At 50.4% G+C, this 18,273-nt stretch overlaps 1 protein-coding gene across 1 annotated transcript in view; it reads right to left on the bottom strand.

Moving 5' to 3' along the window:
• The window catches only part of STK32C (serine/threonine kinase 32C), a 64,216-nt gene that overhangs the window by 19,171 nt on the left and 26,772 nt on the right, over positions 1–18,273 (bottom strand). The window contains exon 2 of the mRNA XM_083866546.1: positions 7,126–7,181. Coding sequence (XP_083722672.1) covers positions 7,126–7,181 — 56 coding nt within the window. The remainder of the gene's footprint in view (positions 1–7,125; positions 7,182–18,273) is intronic.

An 18,273-nucleotide genomic window follows, 5' to 3' on the forward strand; every position in this document is an offset into this window, starting at 1 on the left:
CCCTCAAACTCCAGCAAGATCTTGTCAAATCCCTTGTCACTACACTTGCTTCTATTGTGAGCTGTGCAACAGTTCCATCAGTTTCTGCTTCTATTTTTCACGCTCCATCTTTAATTCATTGCTGAGACACAGGAAATCCCAAAGGCCTTGTAGTGGCTTGTGGGCAGCTCCTACCTTCACCACAGAAACACCAGAGCAGAAGTGTATGCAGCCTTTGGAGCTGTGTCCATACAACTCCCATGGGACTCAGAGCAGTCTCTAAGCAGCACACAAACACCTCAATAAGAATTCAGGAACTTTAGACCCACAAGAAGAAACGCATCCTGTGAAGAAGAGGAGAAAGTTTCCTTCCACAGGCACCACTTGCCCAGAGTAACAACAGGGTGCAGCTGTAATGCTCTGGGCAAAGCCAGGCAGTATTTTCCTTAATAAACTCTATTTGCTGTATCATGCTGATGTATCCATAATTTCATAGGAACTGAGGACACTGCTCCTTATCATTTATGACATTAAGTGGTTTGTAATTGGATTGTCCAACCATGAGCATTAACACAACATCCCAAACTCAAGCTGCAGCTTCCAAAGACCTGTAGATGACCTCTATGTCCAACACAGCTTCAATTTTATTATTGCCAAAAGCTGCATCTGATGCTGGAAGTTTCCATCTCTCAGTTCCATTTATGAGCTGGTGGGGGTGTGGGCTATGATGGCTTGTCAGAACAAAAACAAGATCCAAATGCTGGTCACATTTCAGCCTCTGAGAAAATTATAATTATCATTAGTGGCAAAGGATGGATTTTTCACTTTAAGAGTTTTTTATGTTGGCTGTGAGAGCTGCAGTCTGGTGTGGCCATGTGGGCCGTGCTGGGCAGGAGGAGCCCCTGCCAGGGGCCCACACTGGAATGGGAGGCTCTCCTGAGGGCAGTGATAACAGAACAATCATCACATTTCCGTTATTAATCTCATCAGTGCCAAAACATTCTGCTCTTTGTCCCTACAGGTGGATGAATGTTTATGGAATTCCATGATGCATTTAGGCTATGCCTCACAGAACCACAGAATCCTGGAAATCCACTGGGAAAGACCAAGATCCAGGTGCAACGTGTGACCAAACTCCACCCTGCCCACCAGAGCAGAGCACTGAATGCCATGTCCTGTCATTCCTTGGACACCACCAGGCAGGGGTGGGGACTCTGCCACCTCCCTGGATAGCCTGTTCCAATGTTTCTCCAAAGCCAGGTCCCTCTGACCCAGCTCCATCCTCCCCTGCTCCCTCTGCATCTCCTCCTCCCCTTCTGAAGGCTCACAGCTCTCCATCCCTTACCCCAGTGCAAGGCTGGCCCTCCTCCCAAAGGGTCAGGGCTGCATTCAGGCACATCTGCCACTCAACAGGCAGCATATGCTGATCCATAAAAAGGTTTCCTTAATCCAAGACCTCAAAATGAGATCTCCTTGGGTTCAAAAGGAGAGGGGAGCAGGGAGGGTGTGGGTGGATTTTGTTGCAGAATCTAATGCTGAAAAAACTCTCATCTAAGAGCCAGGGAGAACTTAAGCAGGCAACTGCTATGGAGGCTCGGTGCACACAGAGGAATCCAGGTGAGAAAACTCTCCTGCTAGCACAAGCCACAGCGAGCTCTCCCTGCCCCGGGGGCAGGAGCTGCGGACACTGCTCCTGCTGCCAGCCTGAGCCGAGCCGCTGCCATGCTGAGGCTGCAGCCCCTCCAGCCAGCCTCCTTAGGGCATCCATCAGCTGTGCCACAGCCCAGCCACCCTGGGGACATCACCCACCTCGTCCCCAGCTGCCCTGAGCCACGGCCACGCTCCAGCACCGCTGCCAGCAGCGTCAGCCCCCGCAGAGCCCTGCAGGGGTGGCCCAGGGCCATCGGGGCGTGTTTGGGTCGAGGAGGATTCTCCTGCCCTCTGGGGCATTGGCCATGTTTTGCTCTCTTCAATCTCTCTCCTGTCCACAGGTCCCTGGCTGCTGGAGTGAGGGTCCATCCCACCTCCCACACCAGCGTGACTCACCCACAGGGAATGGTGGGGCTCAGAGAAACCCCAGGCAGTTTCTAATGCAAATGTTAATAAGGCACCGGGTGTATAATAATAACAAAAGTGGGCAGCTTGGTTGATAAATCACGGTCTTTTGAAGTTTGATTTTTCAGAAACCCCAAACAGGCCCCCAGTGGGGAAGTGCAGGATAATCCCCAGCTCCTCCCAGCTGAGCTCACTGCTCTCCCAGTCACTCCAGGCCCTTCATGGCACTTCCCACTCTGTAATTCGTCTGTGCTGCCCCAAAGCCTGAGATGCAGACAGTGAGGAGCTGCTGCACCCCATCACCACTGCACCTTTCATGATCTGACATTCTCTCCCGTGCCTTTTACCAATGACACACTCACAGCTTAGCACCATCCATGAAAGAAGAAAAATCCCTTGGTACCACCTGGGCAATGGCATCAGAGGGAGGGACCCCTGTGTGTGCTCTGTGCTTTCTCCTGCTCCTGGTCACTGTCCCCAGCCCAGGCAGCTGCTCCTGTGCTGGGTGCAATGGTGGGAACACACTGCAACTAGAGAATCACAGAATCATGGAATATCCTCAGCTGGAAAAGACCCACAAGTAGTCCAGCCCCTGTCCCTGCACAGACACCCCAACAATCTCACCCTGGGCATCCCTGGGTGTCCAAAGGCTCCTGGAGCTCTGGCAGCCTCGGGACTGTGCCCATTCCCTGGGGAGCCTGGGCAGTGCCAGCACCCTCTGGGGGAAGAACCTCTCCCTGGTGTTAATGTCCTTCACATCCCTCCTGCTGCAGCTGCCCATCTCCTACCTGCAGAGGCTGGTGCATCCTGCAGGACTCCCTGGGCAGCCTCGGGGGCCAGGCAGGATGGGGCCTGAGCAGCACTGGATGGCCCAAGAGCAGCAGCTCTCCAGGACCCCAGGAGCCACCAGCAGCTCTCCAGACACCCCTCACCTGGCTGTGCCCTCTCCATGACCAGGCTGCCCTCTGACAAGGTTTCCAGAGCCTGCCAATGACATGGTGTGTGACAGTGTCAGCAGCAGAGTCCAGCAGGGACAGCCTGTGTCCAGCCCCTGCCTGTGGCTCTGGCAAACCCTCAGCCTCATGTGAGATCCAGGACAATAAAGGAAAAATCAAGGGCAAAAAATATGTGTGGCAGCTAAATATCAAGGGATTAAGTTTCTAGCCTTTCTTTAGGGGGAAAAAATCCAACATTTATAAAGCTGGAAAAAAGGAAAATGGATCAAGCCAGTGTTGATGTCAAAGAGGGATTCAGTTGAGAATAGACTTGAAGGGAATTTTATTTATGGTGCAGCTACTGGGTGGGCATCTGTGACCTTTAGAAAATGGATTAAAGCCTTTCTGTACCCAGCTCCAGGCTGTGTGAATTATTAAAGCAACAAAATCATGAAGTTGAAGCACTTGTGCAAAGCAGCCCACACACAGCCAGCCCTGCCTGGGAGGGTCAGTGGGGAACTGTGCACAGGGACCAGCACCCCCAGCCCCCCCTGGAGCAAACTGAGAACCAGCCCCCACCACAGGCCTCCACCACCACCACAGGTATCCTGCTCCCTCTGGAAGATTCCATTCCTGCTGCTGCTCATTCCAGCCCCAGCTCTGGTTTAATCCCCATTTCCAATGGCACACGAGGGCACAGATCCATGCTGAAGGACTTCAGATGTGTCCTTGTTTCTTCACAGCAGTGAAGTGTAAATAATGAATTCCCACAACCCCACCCAACTCCTCATGCCTTGGACAAGGGGCTGGGGCTGCAGGACCACGAGGGCAGCCCAGGTGGGAGGAGGAGTTGAGGAGCAAACACCCCCAGCTGCCCCACAGGCACTGAAGCCAGAAAACGCCAAATTTACCAGGCAGGGGTTCCAGTCCTGCAATGCCACCGCCGCCTTCAGAGATTTCTGGGTCTCATCCTGCCTCTTGTGAAGCACAATGAACCTCAGAGCTTATTTCTCACTAAAACAGGGCCACACAGTGCACCCCATTCTAGAAACCCTCTCCTGGGTGCTGCTCCTAGGGAAATGGCATCAGAGCAGCCACAACCTGAGCAACTGCTGCTGCTGCTGCTTGGAAAGGAGTTTGTGCTGCAGGAGGAACACTATGCTGACATTAAATCACTGAAAATCAAATAATATCACCTCTACTATTTGTGGAAAATATTTCACACTTGCAAATTGGAGTAAACATGGAATTGAACCTGACCTTCATTTGATTAATTGTACCTTAAAGCTGATTAAACCCATCTCTAGAAAACAGAAACTGGCTGTTTATTGCAGACAGACCAGAGCCACAGCTCTGGGGCTCTCAGCCTCTTCAGAAGAGATTTCTGAGTTCCTTTTCCCTTCCTTTCCTATAGTTCCCACAACAAGGACATCCCTTGTCTGTGCACCAGTCTGCCCTGAGAGGTGCACAAAGTGACTGTGGAAGGAAATGCTGTGCCCAAGGCCACCACAGGCACTTCTCCAGGGTCCTGTCACCATGTGATATAACTCTAACCCTAATCCTGTCCCCATGAGATCACTGGGTCCTGTCCCCATGAGACCCCTGGGTCCTGTCACTGTGACACCCCTGGGTCCTGTCACACAGTGTCACAGCTCCCACAGGTCACTCACACCCTGAGGCTCTCCTTGGATACTGGCTCCTAAATATCATCCTGAACGTGGGCAGAGAGTGCTTGAATCAAGCAAGGCAACTAAGTCACTTCTAATTTTTTTATAACACTTGCCAGGTAGGTAGTTTTATGTTTTCTGTAATTAAATGTGAGTTGTAAAAGACTTGGTAAACACAAAAAGCGTTCCTGAGTGTCAGAGGAAACTCAGCATATTGACATAAGTACCCAGAAAGATGAATCATTTCAGCATTTTGTTGAAAGCATGTGTACAGTTCTGATGCCTGATAGACTACTCTGTGCTAGACTTAACCTTTCTGACACACAAAGCACAGAGTGAGCAGCCACAGGGAGCAGCAGTCCTCAAAGCCAAGAAAGTCCTGCCCTGGGACAAGAATTGGTTTTTCTCTGTTTCGTGTTCTGAGCTGAATTAATTTTCCAGGTGCTGCTCCTTAAAAGAATAAAACCACCTTCTCTGGAAAGTTTATATTTGAAGTATGAATCTCCTCCTATCAGCTCCAAACAAAAATGTGAGTTGCTCTTTTTCACTAAGGTTTTGAGTTAGTGTTTGGTCTTTGATTGTGAGCTGAGGACACAAAGCCATGAGTGTTCCTGTTCTCTCCAGGAGTGTCTGGGGAGACTTCCTCCTGCTGTTTGCCTTTTCCTCACAGCACAAGGACTGAGCTGGTATTTAATCATTCACCATCATTCAACAGGAGCCCAGAAACCTGACAGAGCTCTGCTGCAAGCTTTTGCCTCTCCTTGCTCAGGGGATGTGGCTGCAAAGAGGAGTGAGTGTTTCAAACCACCCCCTCACACCGTCACAGTGATTTGCACACTGCTGGCAGTCCATTCCCATCAGCCCTGGAAGTCCCAGGCACACTTTCATGGAAACCCAGCAGGAATTCATGGGGGTGGGTTGTGCCAGAGCAGGGTAATAGATCCCCTGCTGCTCCTCAGGAAACTGAGGCTGTACCCAAACATCTTCTCTGGAAAGGGGCCCTGATGGCAGCACTGGCACTGACAGTGTCCCCTCTGCTGCCTCTCAGACCCGCTGTACCCTCCTCAAACAGACCCTGCCTGAATTTGGGCTGCCACCATTACCCAGAACCCAAAATGCATCACACACAGAAAGTATCCAAAAAGAGATTTTCAGGGATTGGTAACAATTTGGGTTCTCCTGACCAAACAGGCCTCAGAACTCCTTGGAAATTTCTGCTTTTGCAAAGTTTCCAGCCCTGCCAAGCCCAGCAGGTGAGGCTGCTCCTGAGGGACAAGACCTGGTCAGGCTGCACCACAGAGGGGGAAGGCAAAGGACAGTGTGGGTCATCTCCAAGCCAGACCTGGATTTTCTCACCCCCATGGCATCAGCTTTTGATCAAAGTATGATGGGAGAAACTGGCCAAGATGACCTGGCTGGAGGGAAATGTGTGCAGGTGCAGCTCACCCAGGTGCTCAGGTGTCCTGTTTGTGTCACCAGTGTGTGGGGACACTTGTGCCACCTGCTGAGCTGGGCTGGGCCCTGCCACAGCTTGGACACTGCCCGTGTCACACTATGCCCAAGACCATGTCCTCACCCAAAGCCCCAGGCCTGGCACACAGCCCCACCCCACCCACACGAGTCACCTGAGCAGGTGGCACAGCCAGCTCAGCAGGTGACACAGCCAAATCAGGAGGTGACACAGCCAGCTCAGCAGATCCCAGGATCATCCCTGGCACTGTCACTCCCACAGCTCTCATCCAGGTGACTCGGTGCACAGAGGAGCACCCCTGCTGCTGGCTCACAGCACAGCACAGGTGACAAAAGGACTGCAGAGCCCCCAGGGCAGCCCTGTGCTCCTGTGAGGACACTCACATCCCATGCACACCGTGCTGGCACTGCCAGCTCAGGGGGCAAATGCCCAGAGTCACCAAACAGGGACGGAGGGGGAGGCAGAGAAACAGGGAATGGGAAAGGACTGACACCAGGAAACCAAGCAGAAACTCCCAGAGATCCACAGCTTTCTGATCATCACCTCCCACATCCTCCCACATGCTTGGCAAGAAAAAAACAGTTAAAAATAAACAACAAAACCTCTTCAGCATAACTGATTTCTGATTGGGAAACAGCCCAGGACTTCACAGGACCCTCCTGACCAGTGTGCCAGCTCAGTCAACACCAAGGACAACTTCCAGCACCTTCCTGCCTCACTGGCCCCCACAGCCCAGACATCCCCACAGAAAGTGAAAACATAAAGAATGTTTGCTATAGAATGGTCACAATTGTGCTGGTGATTTACACCACGTCTGTTGCACCAAGATGCCAAGAATTAAAGCAATGCCAAATGGCAACAAGGTGTTTTCCTGAACATTCTTCCTGTGTCGACTGAGCAGCCATTGTAAAAAATAGACAAAAATAGCCAATTTCAGCCCCATTACTGTTCCAATAAACCACAAGTACACAAGAGCAGACCCCTGATGAACCATGCAAGGCTGAGAGCTGAAGCCTACCTTGCCAAAGCTTCCCTTCCCAATGGCCCGGAGAATCTGGAAGTGGTCAAAGTTCACTGCAAGGTAAAGAAAAAAGGATTTGTAAATGCTTTACTACAAATAAGCTTGCATTTAAAAGAAGATAGGGAGACAACCACAGAGCGTTGGCCAAGCTTTTATTAAAAGTTTTCCTCTGGGAAAGCTGCATGACAGCAGCTGCTTTCCTTTCAAGTGTCTTTTCTCCTGCTTGAGGGAGCTGGCAGAGGGTTGCATGAGGTCACTAAATTCGTGGTTTAGCACAAGTTAAAATTCAGCTTCGACCTGTGTGGATCCAGGGGGAGCTTCACAGAGCTCAGAGGCAAACTGTGTGGCAGAGTGGGGAGTGTGGTGAGACCCTGCCCCACACTCTGCCCTGGCCCCTGATCCCTGCCCCACAGCCCTTGCCCCAAAACACAGCCCATGCCCCACAAACACTGCCCCAGCCCCAAAACACTGCCCACTGTCCACTGCCCCACAAACACTGCCCCTGCCCCAAAACACAGCCCTTGCCCCAAAACACAGCCCCTGCCCCAAAACACTGTCCACTGCCTGACAAACACTGCCCCTGCCCCACAAACACTGCCCCTGCCCCACAAACACTGCCCCTGCCCCACAAACACTGCCCACTGTCCACTGCCCCAAAACACAGCCCATGCCCCACAAACACTGCCCCAGCCCCAAAACACTGCCCAGTGTCCACTGCCCCACAAACACTGCCCTACAAACACTTCCCCTGCCCCACAAACACTGCCCCTGCTCCCTCTCTGCCTCTGCTCAGCCAGCTCTGGCTGTGCTGGTGTTGGTGCTGCCAAGGGACAGCACTCAGAGGACAGGGACAGCATTCAGGGGACAGGGACAGCCCTGCACTCTCTTCACCTGCAAACCCATCTGGAAGAGATCCATTGTTTTTTTCCAGAGCCAGCATGAGGAGCAGTGACAAGAGATGATAGTGCCACTGCCTCCATCAGCTGCTGCTGCAAACAAAATTATTTTTATACCAAAGCACTGCTGTGATTTAATTTAGTATCAGTTTTAAATAAAACAGAGAAGGTGAGGAGGAGCTTGCTGATGGGCTGAGCCCACCTGCTCAGATACAGATGCCAGTCCTTGCCCGTTCTACCATGAGACCCTGACCATGCAGGGACCCTCAGCATTCCTTGCTAGATGTCTGAATGGAAAGAAATAATTGGCCTGGCCTTGGGGGTTTGCAGCACAAGATGGTCAACAGTGAGCACTGAGCCTATTGACTGGCCACAGAGACCAAAATCACTCAGGAAGAGTGGGAACAAAGAATTCACTATAAATATTGCAAGTCCCACTCCCAGCTCTTAAATAAATGCACATCTGTCATCTCTGAGGATGAATCAAGAGCCCACGCATGCCCATGGAGTTCCTATTACCCTTTTGTGCTAGGCTTATATCCAAAATATTGTTATTGTCACTTTTGTGGGACGTTTTCTGCAGGAGAGCTCAGAAAACTTGGCCAAATGAAGCTGCAAACAGGATCTGGGCCAGCTCGTGCTCTGTGTCTCCCTGCACTGGCAGTTCCTTCCCTCAGTGCTGCTGGGAGTGGGCACTGCTCCCCCTTTACTTGGTTCAGTTGACTTTGTGGTGATCAAAGGCTGCACTCAGTGATCTTAGAGGCATCTTCCAACCCCAATGACTCTGTGATCTGCCCAAGATTCCTCCAGGAGACCCCACCACAGACCTCATGGGGACACCAGTGTCCCCACAACCCTCTGACAGCCTCCCAAGCCTCCAGGGGCAGGGCTCAGCTCCACGGGTGGTGTGTCACCTCCTCATCCCCTCTTCATCCCCTCCTCATCAACTCTCTTCTCTGTGGGCCTTTTCTTTAAGCAGTGATTTTACTGAGGATTTTCCTACCACCCCTACCAGAGGGGCTGCAGGGAGCAACGAAAAACTGCAGATTCAGCTTCATGAATATCCTGTCTGAAATCTTCTGGCCAAAGCATTTGGAGCAACAGATCACATGTTTTCCACATGCAATCAGCTCCACTGGTTGACCTGCCCTCACCAAGAGGTGCCCAGGTACCTTGAGTCCCTTGGCAGGGCAGCATTTTCCTGACAATTAAACCCTGTGCAAGTGCTCGTGATCTGTCATCAGAGGACCAGAGCTTCTGACAATTCTTTGTTATAATGTTTGGAATGCTGTGTAAAAAGGCATTGCCACTGAGAAAACAAACCCCAAAGTGTCATTTCCATGTATCCATGACTACAACTGATCTGGGAAGCCTGCTCGAGTCAGCAGGCAGGAAACAAACCTAGATATGAATATTCACCAGGCCCTTGAACCTATCAGCAGAGATGTCACTTTTAATAAATTAATACAGAGGTCTGCTGATGGGAAGTTGCCCTGACTGGTTTCCCAGTTCCAATATTTCCTGCAGGATTCAGTTGGCAATCTGATAATTCTATGTAAATAAACAATTCTATGATTACCTGATCCCAATAAAGCAAAAGCAATCTCAGCATTTGAAGAAAATCATAGTAGCAGTGTGTTGCTTTTTGTGCACAACACACTGGATTACTAAGAATGTTCACTTATCACTACAGAATATGTGATTATCCCTAAAATAGAAAGCCTGAACCTGCCTGGAACAATTGCTTGTGCTCCCGAGGCTCCGCTCTGTGCCTGACAGGGGAAGGCTGTCATTCACCACAGCCAGCAGAGCTGATCATCTGGGGCTGACTGCTCCCAGCCTGACTCACAGATGCCAGCAGAGGTTCTGGTGGCAGCAAGCAGGAGGTGACAGCTGCTGCCTTTCCCAGCCCTGCTCACCCACTGCTCTGCCTCCAGCCACAACCTGGAGAGGCAGAAATGGCCCTGGCCTGAGGAGCCACTCACCAGAGAGGACAGGGACCTGGAAACCGTGGTGTTTTAGGAAGCATCTCTGAACCCAGAGGCTGCTCAAGCCCTGGAACAGCCTGCTGCAGCCACGGTCATGATCCAAGCCTGTCAGGGCTCAGGAGGCATTTGGACAATGCCCTAAGAGCTTTGGCTTTGGGCAGTCCTGAAGCACCAAACTGAGGCACTAGATGAGTCTAGGTCAGTGGGACTAGTAGGTGCCTTACAACTGAAAATATTCCATTCTTCTCTTCCATTCCATTTGATTCCATCCCATCCCACCCCACCCCATCTGCAGTGTGCAAACAGGAGCAGCTGTCGTGCCCATCACCCCAGACAGTGCCCATCACCCCAGGCAGAGCTCTCTGCTGTGCTGCCATGGCCCCCAGAGGTGTTTCCTCAGCTCCTCACAAGAACAGGACATGACTGTCCCACTGACTCCTCCTTATCAGCAGCTCCTTATCAACGGGGCACCTTGGCAGGGGAGGGGACCACGGGACATCAGACGTTGGCATTTGCCATGTGCTGCTTCGTGGCTCTCCCTGGCACCGAGTGATGAACCATGAATCACAAATGAAGACAAATACCATGGCCTGGCTCTGCTCTGTGTGCTGTGGTTTTGTTCTCCAGCTCCAGGAATGTGTGACAAGAGGGATGGCAGGGACAGGGATGGCGGGGATGGCAGGGACAGGCATTGCAGGGATGGCAGGGATAACAGGGATGGCAGGAATAACGGGGATGGCAGGGATGGGGATAGCAGGGACAGCAGGATTGTAGGGATAGCAGAGCTCCACGTGCCCACAGGACCTCCCCAAACCTCACGCAGCCCAGCCCTGCCCACTGCACAACAGAGTGCCAGGTGCTGCTCTGACATCCCTGTAATTAAGATCTCATTGTAATCACAAGATGTGCTGTGGGATAAAGCAGGCTGGTACACAGCTTCCACTTGCCAGTGAAATAGAGAGAATGAAGAGTACATTGCCCTGCAAAAATTCATTGTATAGAAGGATGAGGCATTAAAAAAAAAAAAAAAAAAAAAAAAAAAAAAAAAAAAAAAAAAAAAAAAGAGGGTTTTGTTTTCACTATTTTAAAATTATGGATGTTTTCAATTTTTTTTTGCTGTTTATTCTGCAGATACCTAAAAGTAACACTTCAGATACACAGTGGACTCCCAGTGAGTGTCCAACGTCAGGCCCTGGTATTAATCCCCAGCAGCAGGAGAACAATTCAGTAGGATGCAGTAGGATTACTAACTGTTGGTCTACAGCACCCTCAGCTCTGGGGAAGCCAGCAAAATAAATCACATTTTAAAGTTCAAATCAACCTTTTATTCTTTAGCTGCATGTTTTCCAGCTTCATGAATATCAACAGGGACATTTAACTCCAAGAATGATTCTCTTCAACACTAAAGGCCTAAGAAATTATTTTTTAAATTTTGTAACAGCAAATGTGTCAGGGTTGTATGACATGATCCACTTTCTATCGATGTATTTCCACACATTTACATAATTATTAGCATTTCTCTACCCACTGCCCTTCCGCAATGTGGCTTGGAAGAAGCACCCCAGTAACTGCTGCAGAAACAATAAACCATGGCCACAGAAACCACAAGTTTTCTGCCACAAAATGCCACGAGTTTCATCTGGCAGGAAGGAGAGTTCCATCACACACATGGGCTGACAGGAGAGGTGAGGCCACCCTGGGCAGGGACAGAGGGGACATCAGGACACAGGGACAGGCATAGACAGGAACGTGGCAGGATGAACAGATGTGGGGATTTGGGAACAGCTCTGGAGCCACAGCAGGGGCTGGGCAGGGTGATGGGGCACAGGAGGGAAGGAGCAGAGCCCACAGAGAGCTCTGAGCATCCCCAGGGACAGGATGAGCCTGCCAGGAACAGCAAGGACAGAGGGGCAGGACAGGTCAGGGAGGGGAGGACTTGGTGTGAAAAGCTTTCAAACCACAGGATCAGCCTGGGTGAACTGGGAAGATCAAAAGTGAGATCCCAGATGCAGAGGTACTGGATGGATAGAGGCAGCAAAGGGTGATGGGGAGTGGTGTCAGGAGCCCATCCTGAGCCTGAACCCTGGGAACACAAGGCAGGAGCCCTGGGAACACAAGGCAGGAAATGTTGGAACACAAGGCAGGAACCTTTGGAACATAAGGAATCTCGTTGGCTCTGACCATGCAGTCCAAAAGCCACTTGCTTTCCCTGTTGTCCCTGGATAAAGCACAAGCTGCATGTTTGGTGTCTGACATCTCAGGCCAATCTCTTTTGCCTGTTCATACCCACAGAGAGGATTACCCCAGTGAGGAAATGGAAATCCAGTGTAATGAGAATGTCAGGAACCTCAAGTGAGCATTCACTACCCAGGAATTCAGGGAATGCTAGTAGATAATGGAAGAAATTAAAGGTACAATGCCAGCCCAGTGCTGTAAAGGAGCCCCTTTAGAAACCACAGACTCAAACCTACCATTAGGAAGCAACTTTAAAGTCGTATGAAAACAGAGGGTTATTGTATAATTAAAAATGAGTCCTTGCAACTCCATAAGGAATCTAACGTACCATGCAAAGCATCTGCTAAGCCAGTTTGGGAAGACTGGGTAATTGATGTGCAATACAAAGATGTTTGCATTGGCCAGAAATCATTCCTAATTAGCAAAAAATAACCCTCGTGTTGGCCAGGAGCTTTTCCAAGGAGCGTGAGCACATTTATTCATCTGATCTCCGTCAGCGAGCTCAGGAGGCACTGGAGAGGGGAAGGAAACCTAGCACCTCATCCCTTGTGCTCTGTGTGCTTGACCAGTGCTATTTCTGCTAGAAACACACATTACTGTGCAACAACAATCCAGGGAGCCCAACAGGTCACTCATTAACCAGCTGAGCCCCGCCTGGTGCAGATTAACAAGCACTAAATGAGTTTGGAGTGGTCCCAAAAGCAGGGGAGATGAGGATGAGCTTCACACACACAGCCCTCACACAACCAGGGCTCAGGTCAATGTGTTTTGGGGTGGCTGCAGGGCAGCTCCAGGGACGTTCCCCAGAGCCCCTGACCACCCAAAGTGAGTGACCAGTGCCCCAAGGCCAGCACCAAGCATGGTTCTGTTATCCTGTGCTGCCACGGGTCTAGCTGGTGTTTCACAGAATCACTGAATTAGAACCACAGGATCACAGAATGACAAGGCTGAAGATATTTGCAAGATCACTGAGTCCAACTCAGCCCTAACACCTCACTTAGACCATGGCAGCGAGTGCATTTCCACAAGGGCACTGCCCCTTGGCAAAGCTGCCTGGTCAATGATCCATTTTACAGTGTCCCCTCTGCTTAAACAGCTTCCTGGAAAATTACAGACTGGAGGTGTTGGAAAAGCAAAGGTCACCCAGGCATTCACCCCACCCATGGAAACACCCCAGTGGCCTGCAGGGCCAGGGCCACCACATCCCCTCCCACAGCAGAGGGCAGGGGGCAGGCGACAGGGACAGCACCACATCCAAGCCTCTGCCCCAGGGGCTCTGCAGGAGCCACTGCTCACAGCACCAGCAGCCACAACACACCTGGACACACATGTCTGTTCACCTGTGCCCAGGAGCAGCCACTGCCAGCTTCTCTTTCCAAGGTTATTTATATTTCTGATCCAATAATGACCACTCAAGGCCTGCAAAGTGGACCTTTTTCACCCAGTTACAGAAAACCACCCATGAAGAAGAAGGAGAAAGAAGGTGAAGAAGAAGGACTTAGACAACAGCCTGAATCTTCCATCTTACCCCATACATCACTATATACTAAAATCCCAAATTCAAGTTTTTCACCCTGTGAGATCACACAATACTGTTCAAACTACATACCCACAACCCCTGTGCTATCACACAATCTTGGGAGCCCGTTCCACAGCCTCAGGTCAAATACAGTGCCTGCCTGGGGCAATGCCCCTCAGCACAGAAAGCCTGAAATGTTCAGCATCCAGACTTCCAACATCCCTGCTCCTGGGATGTGCTGCTGTCACAGAGCCCAGGGTGTCCTCAGGATGTCCCCGCAGGAAGTGCCATGGCAGAGTGTAACAACACAGTGTCACAGCAGTGCCACAGGACAGTGCCACAGCAATGCCACAGCACTGTGCCAGAGCAGTGTCACACCACAGTGTCACAGCAGTGCCACAGCACAGTGTCACAGCAGTGCCACAGCAGCACCCACAGGTGGGCTGATGGGCAGTACAATCAGCTCCTACCTCACAGCAGCAGTCCCAGTGCTGGACTGCATTCCTTGGATCATTGCTTTTCTCCTCACTTCTACCGATAACAAAATTTTATTTCAAGGAACTGTAATTGATTTGCAGAAAAAAAGAAAGAAAAAAAAAGCCTTTATAGCACATGCTTATAGCAGCATAACATTAGCAATAAACAGCTGCTGGATGTTACTTAATGTTTGTGCAGCATATGTTAGGGATGATAAATGGCTGAGTTTTGGTGCCTCCTGAAAGATTGAGGCTGTGCCATGTTCAGGGCTCGGCTGGGACTGCTGAAATCCCCAAAGTGAACAAAAGCACCTTTGTAAAGCCACGTCATTTTAGACAAATTAATTCCAACAAGGATTGTAAAGCTGGCTGGACCAGGACCCTGAATTAATTGCCTCCATTCATTTGTTTACAATGTGTAAAATTGTCTCTCGTGGAGTGTTTTCAATACTGGCCATGCCAGCACCTTTTAGCACAATAAAGACTCTTTTGCAGTTTTAGTTTAAAAGGTATAAAAGGAATAAAGAATTACACAAAATTAAATGATTGAGCTCAAATTAAGTTTTCATTTCTCCTCTGAAAAACCCTGAATTTCAGGTGAAATGCCCAAGCTGGGTATTTTTCACCACTTCTGTGGAATGCTGATGAAGCTCCAGCCCCACTCTCAGCTCCTCACCGAGCTCCACATCCTGAACATGCAGGCAGGGACTGCCCTGGCCAGCAAACCCCAGAGGCCACAGGAAACACTCTGATTCAAGGGAAAACACAAACAAACCAACCTTAAACAATCATAGGATCACAGAATCATGAAGGTTGGAAAAGACCTTTGAGCTCACCCAGTCCAACCATCAACCAGCACAGTCACCAACAAACCTCAACCAACGACTCGGTTTCTGAGCACTTCCAGGGATGGGGTCACCACCACTGGCCCAGGCAGCTGTGCCAGGGCTGGGCAGCCCTTTTGGATAGAAAATTTTCCCCAAAATCCACTCTGAGCCTCCCCTGGCCCAGCCTGAGGTCGTTCCCTCTCCTCCTGCCCCTGTTCCCTGGCAGCAGAGCCCAACCCCCCCGGCTGTCCCCTCCTGTCAGGGAATTGTGCAGAGCCACAAGGTCCCCCCTGAGCCTCCTTTTCTCCAGGCTGAGCCCCTTTCCCCGCTCCCTCAGCCTCTCCTGGGGCTCCAGACCCTTCCCAGCTCCATTCCCTTCTCTGCACTCCAATCCCTCAATGCCAAAAATAAGGTTGAGAACAAAGTTTGGGGTGTCTTTGCCATTTCCATTCAAAACTGAAAGCTGACAATCAGCTTTGCTCAGCACAACAGGAAGTCTGGGGTTCATCACTCTGGGTTCACCCCCATCCCTGGGAAAACATCCATAGTTTTGTGCATGTTCTGGCTCTTCAGTGTTGAGGTTTGCTGAGCAAGCCCAGCTTAAATACAATTAAGGAACTCTCATAGGGATGTAGAAGCCTTTAGTAATCAGAAATCAAATCCAGGCAGCAGACATACACTGTTTCCAGGAAGAAACTCATCACTACTATTCTAAGCCAGCTCCAGTTCTCCCAGTTCTATGAGCTGATGGCTACTAACATCTGATGAAGCAGAAGTCCACAGAGGATCCTTGTGATGAAGCAGAAAGCTTGAGGAGGAATAAATTAAGAAAACATTGTTGAAATTTGTAACAAAATTCAGGACGTGGAAGTTCAAGGAGCATCGCCAGTATTAAATTAAAAGACAGGTGGATCATAGAGTCAGAGCATCCCAGACTGGACTGGGTGAGAAGGGACCCCAAATCCCACCCAGTGCCACCCCTGCCATGGGCAGGGACACCTCCCACTGTCCCAGGCTCCTCCAAGCCCCAATGTCCAACCTGGCCTTGGGCACTGCCAGGGATCCAGGGGCAGCCACAGCTGCTCTGGGCACCCTGTGCCAGGGCCTGCCCACCCTCACGGGGAAGAAATCCTCCCATATATCTAAACTAAACTGAACCTCTTTTAAAATCAAAGAAAGTGATTTAATTAGAAATCTCTTTGAGGCATGATTCCCCTCCTTCATGGGACATGTATGTAGAACATGGGACCCCAGTTCAACAGCTCATATCCTTAAACTTAACCCCAACAAGTCCTTTTTAGCAAGAGAGGGTTTCTGTAGTCTGCTCAGAGAAATCCTCTCTTCAGTACAAGTGCACCCTCGTATTTTACCACAGCCACAGCCCCTGCAACATGCAAGGGGTGGAAATGGAAGATGCCCAAGTCCTCAGCACTCCTGGACTAGGCTCTGCAGAGGCTGGATTGGACCCTTGACTCATCCCTTCATCATAACCGTCCTCATCAGACCTGTCACTCATAAAATATGGATAGTGCAGCACTCCTCAGCCTCCATGGCAGGAAACCTGCCCTGCACCCTCGAGCTGCAGCTGAACTGTAAAATATTTAAGCCCATCCAGAGATGCTGGATGAGTTCTGGAGGTGGGACACCAGCAGGGCTGGCAGCTGAGCTCATGCAAACCCGGATTTAGGTGGAAGGAGGATGAGTCTGAGGAGCTGCTGGAGAGCTGGTGATTCTGGGTTCCCATGCTGAGGGCACCACCAGCACCATTCTCCTGCCAGCACAGGAGAGAGGACCCACAGCCAGGAGGAGCAGCTGCTCTGAGGGCAGCCTGTCCAACAGCCACTGGCCTTTGGCAGCCCCTCCAGTGTGACATGGGATGGATTTCCCAAGAGGGAAGGGAAGGATCAGCACCCACAGCCTGTGGTGCAGGGGCCAGAGCTATGGCAGGGACCTGGGCACACAGGGCAGGAGCTCTGCCAGGTTCTCTTCTAAACACAAGCAGGAAAACCATTAATGGCAGGTTTTACTGCTGTGTGGGGAGCAATTCCACCCAACTCCATTGCCCTGTCTGAAATTTCCCAAAGGCATAGCATTGGGAGACAGTGGTGCAGGAACCTCCAGCTACCTGAGCCATCCTGCTCCATCCATCCATCCATCCATCCATCCATCCATCCATCCATCCATCCATCCATCATCCATCCTTCCATGTCTCCATCCATCATCCATCCATCCCTCCGTCCTCTGCTTCAGTGTTTGCTGTAAGGTTTAATCCTGTCTGTGCCAATAAACACACACTGTCTGGGTGAGGGGCAGGTTGAGCTGTGCTGTTCTGGCACCATTTTAAAGCATTTACCACAGTTCTGTTCTGTCTAATACAACAAGGACAGATTTTTTTTTAACATTTATGGCACAGTAATAGTTCCACTGAGTGTCCCCAACTTGCAGTGTAATAAATACAGGGTTTATATCAGAAATAAATCTGCTTATTTCCATGAGCTTGGCTCACCCTGTGGTCCTGACTGGGAACCATGAAATGAGAAGTTAATTCTTTAAACCATTTCAATCCACAATTTAAAGAAAAGTTGTTCTGTGACAAAGCCCCCTCTGAGGGTCTGGCACACAAACTGCTCCCCACTCTCAGGTCTTCAGCTCACCTGTGCCCTGGGGATGAGATGAGCCCAAATCTCAGCCCTTCTCTCAGCAGGAACCTTCCTGGAGTGAATTCATAGAAGTGAAAACATGCAAAGGGTTTGTGCTGCCATCCTGCCTGGGAGCGTGTCTCACTCCAAAATCACTCCACCTTCCATGCTCCAGCCTCTCCTCTATGTTAATCACTTCAAAGTTGCTAAATTATTCACTGCTCAGAAAATACATTTTCATTTCTTAGAGCTGGCAGCCAAGAATGACTTACAGAAATAGGTCATGCTCATCCCATAGAAGAATTACCATACACTTCATGTGCTCCCCTCCCCAGTTTCCATTTTTAAGCTCTGCTCCACGTGAGAATGGGCCAAATTTAAACTGTCTGCATTTTTCATGCTGCTCCCACTGTCTCCACCATGTACCCTGACTTTCCATTTTTAATAAACTGTACCCAGCAAAAATACTAACAGACCAACTTCTGTCTGGCGTTCCTGTAGACCCGAGCAGATAACTGCAAAGGAAATAACCCCCGTTTTCCAATGCCACTATCCTGCCTTGGGA

Source organism: Zosterops lateralis (genome assembly GCF_965231275.1).
Source record: "Zosterops lateralis genome assembly, chromosome: 8".
Lineage (NCBI taxonomy): Eukaryota > Metazoa > Chordata > Aves > Passeriformes > Zosteropidae > Zosterops > Zosterops lateralis.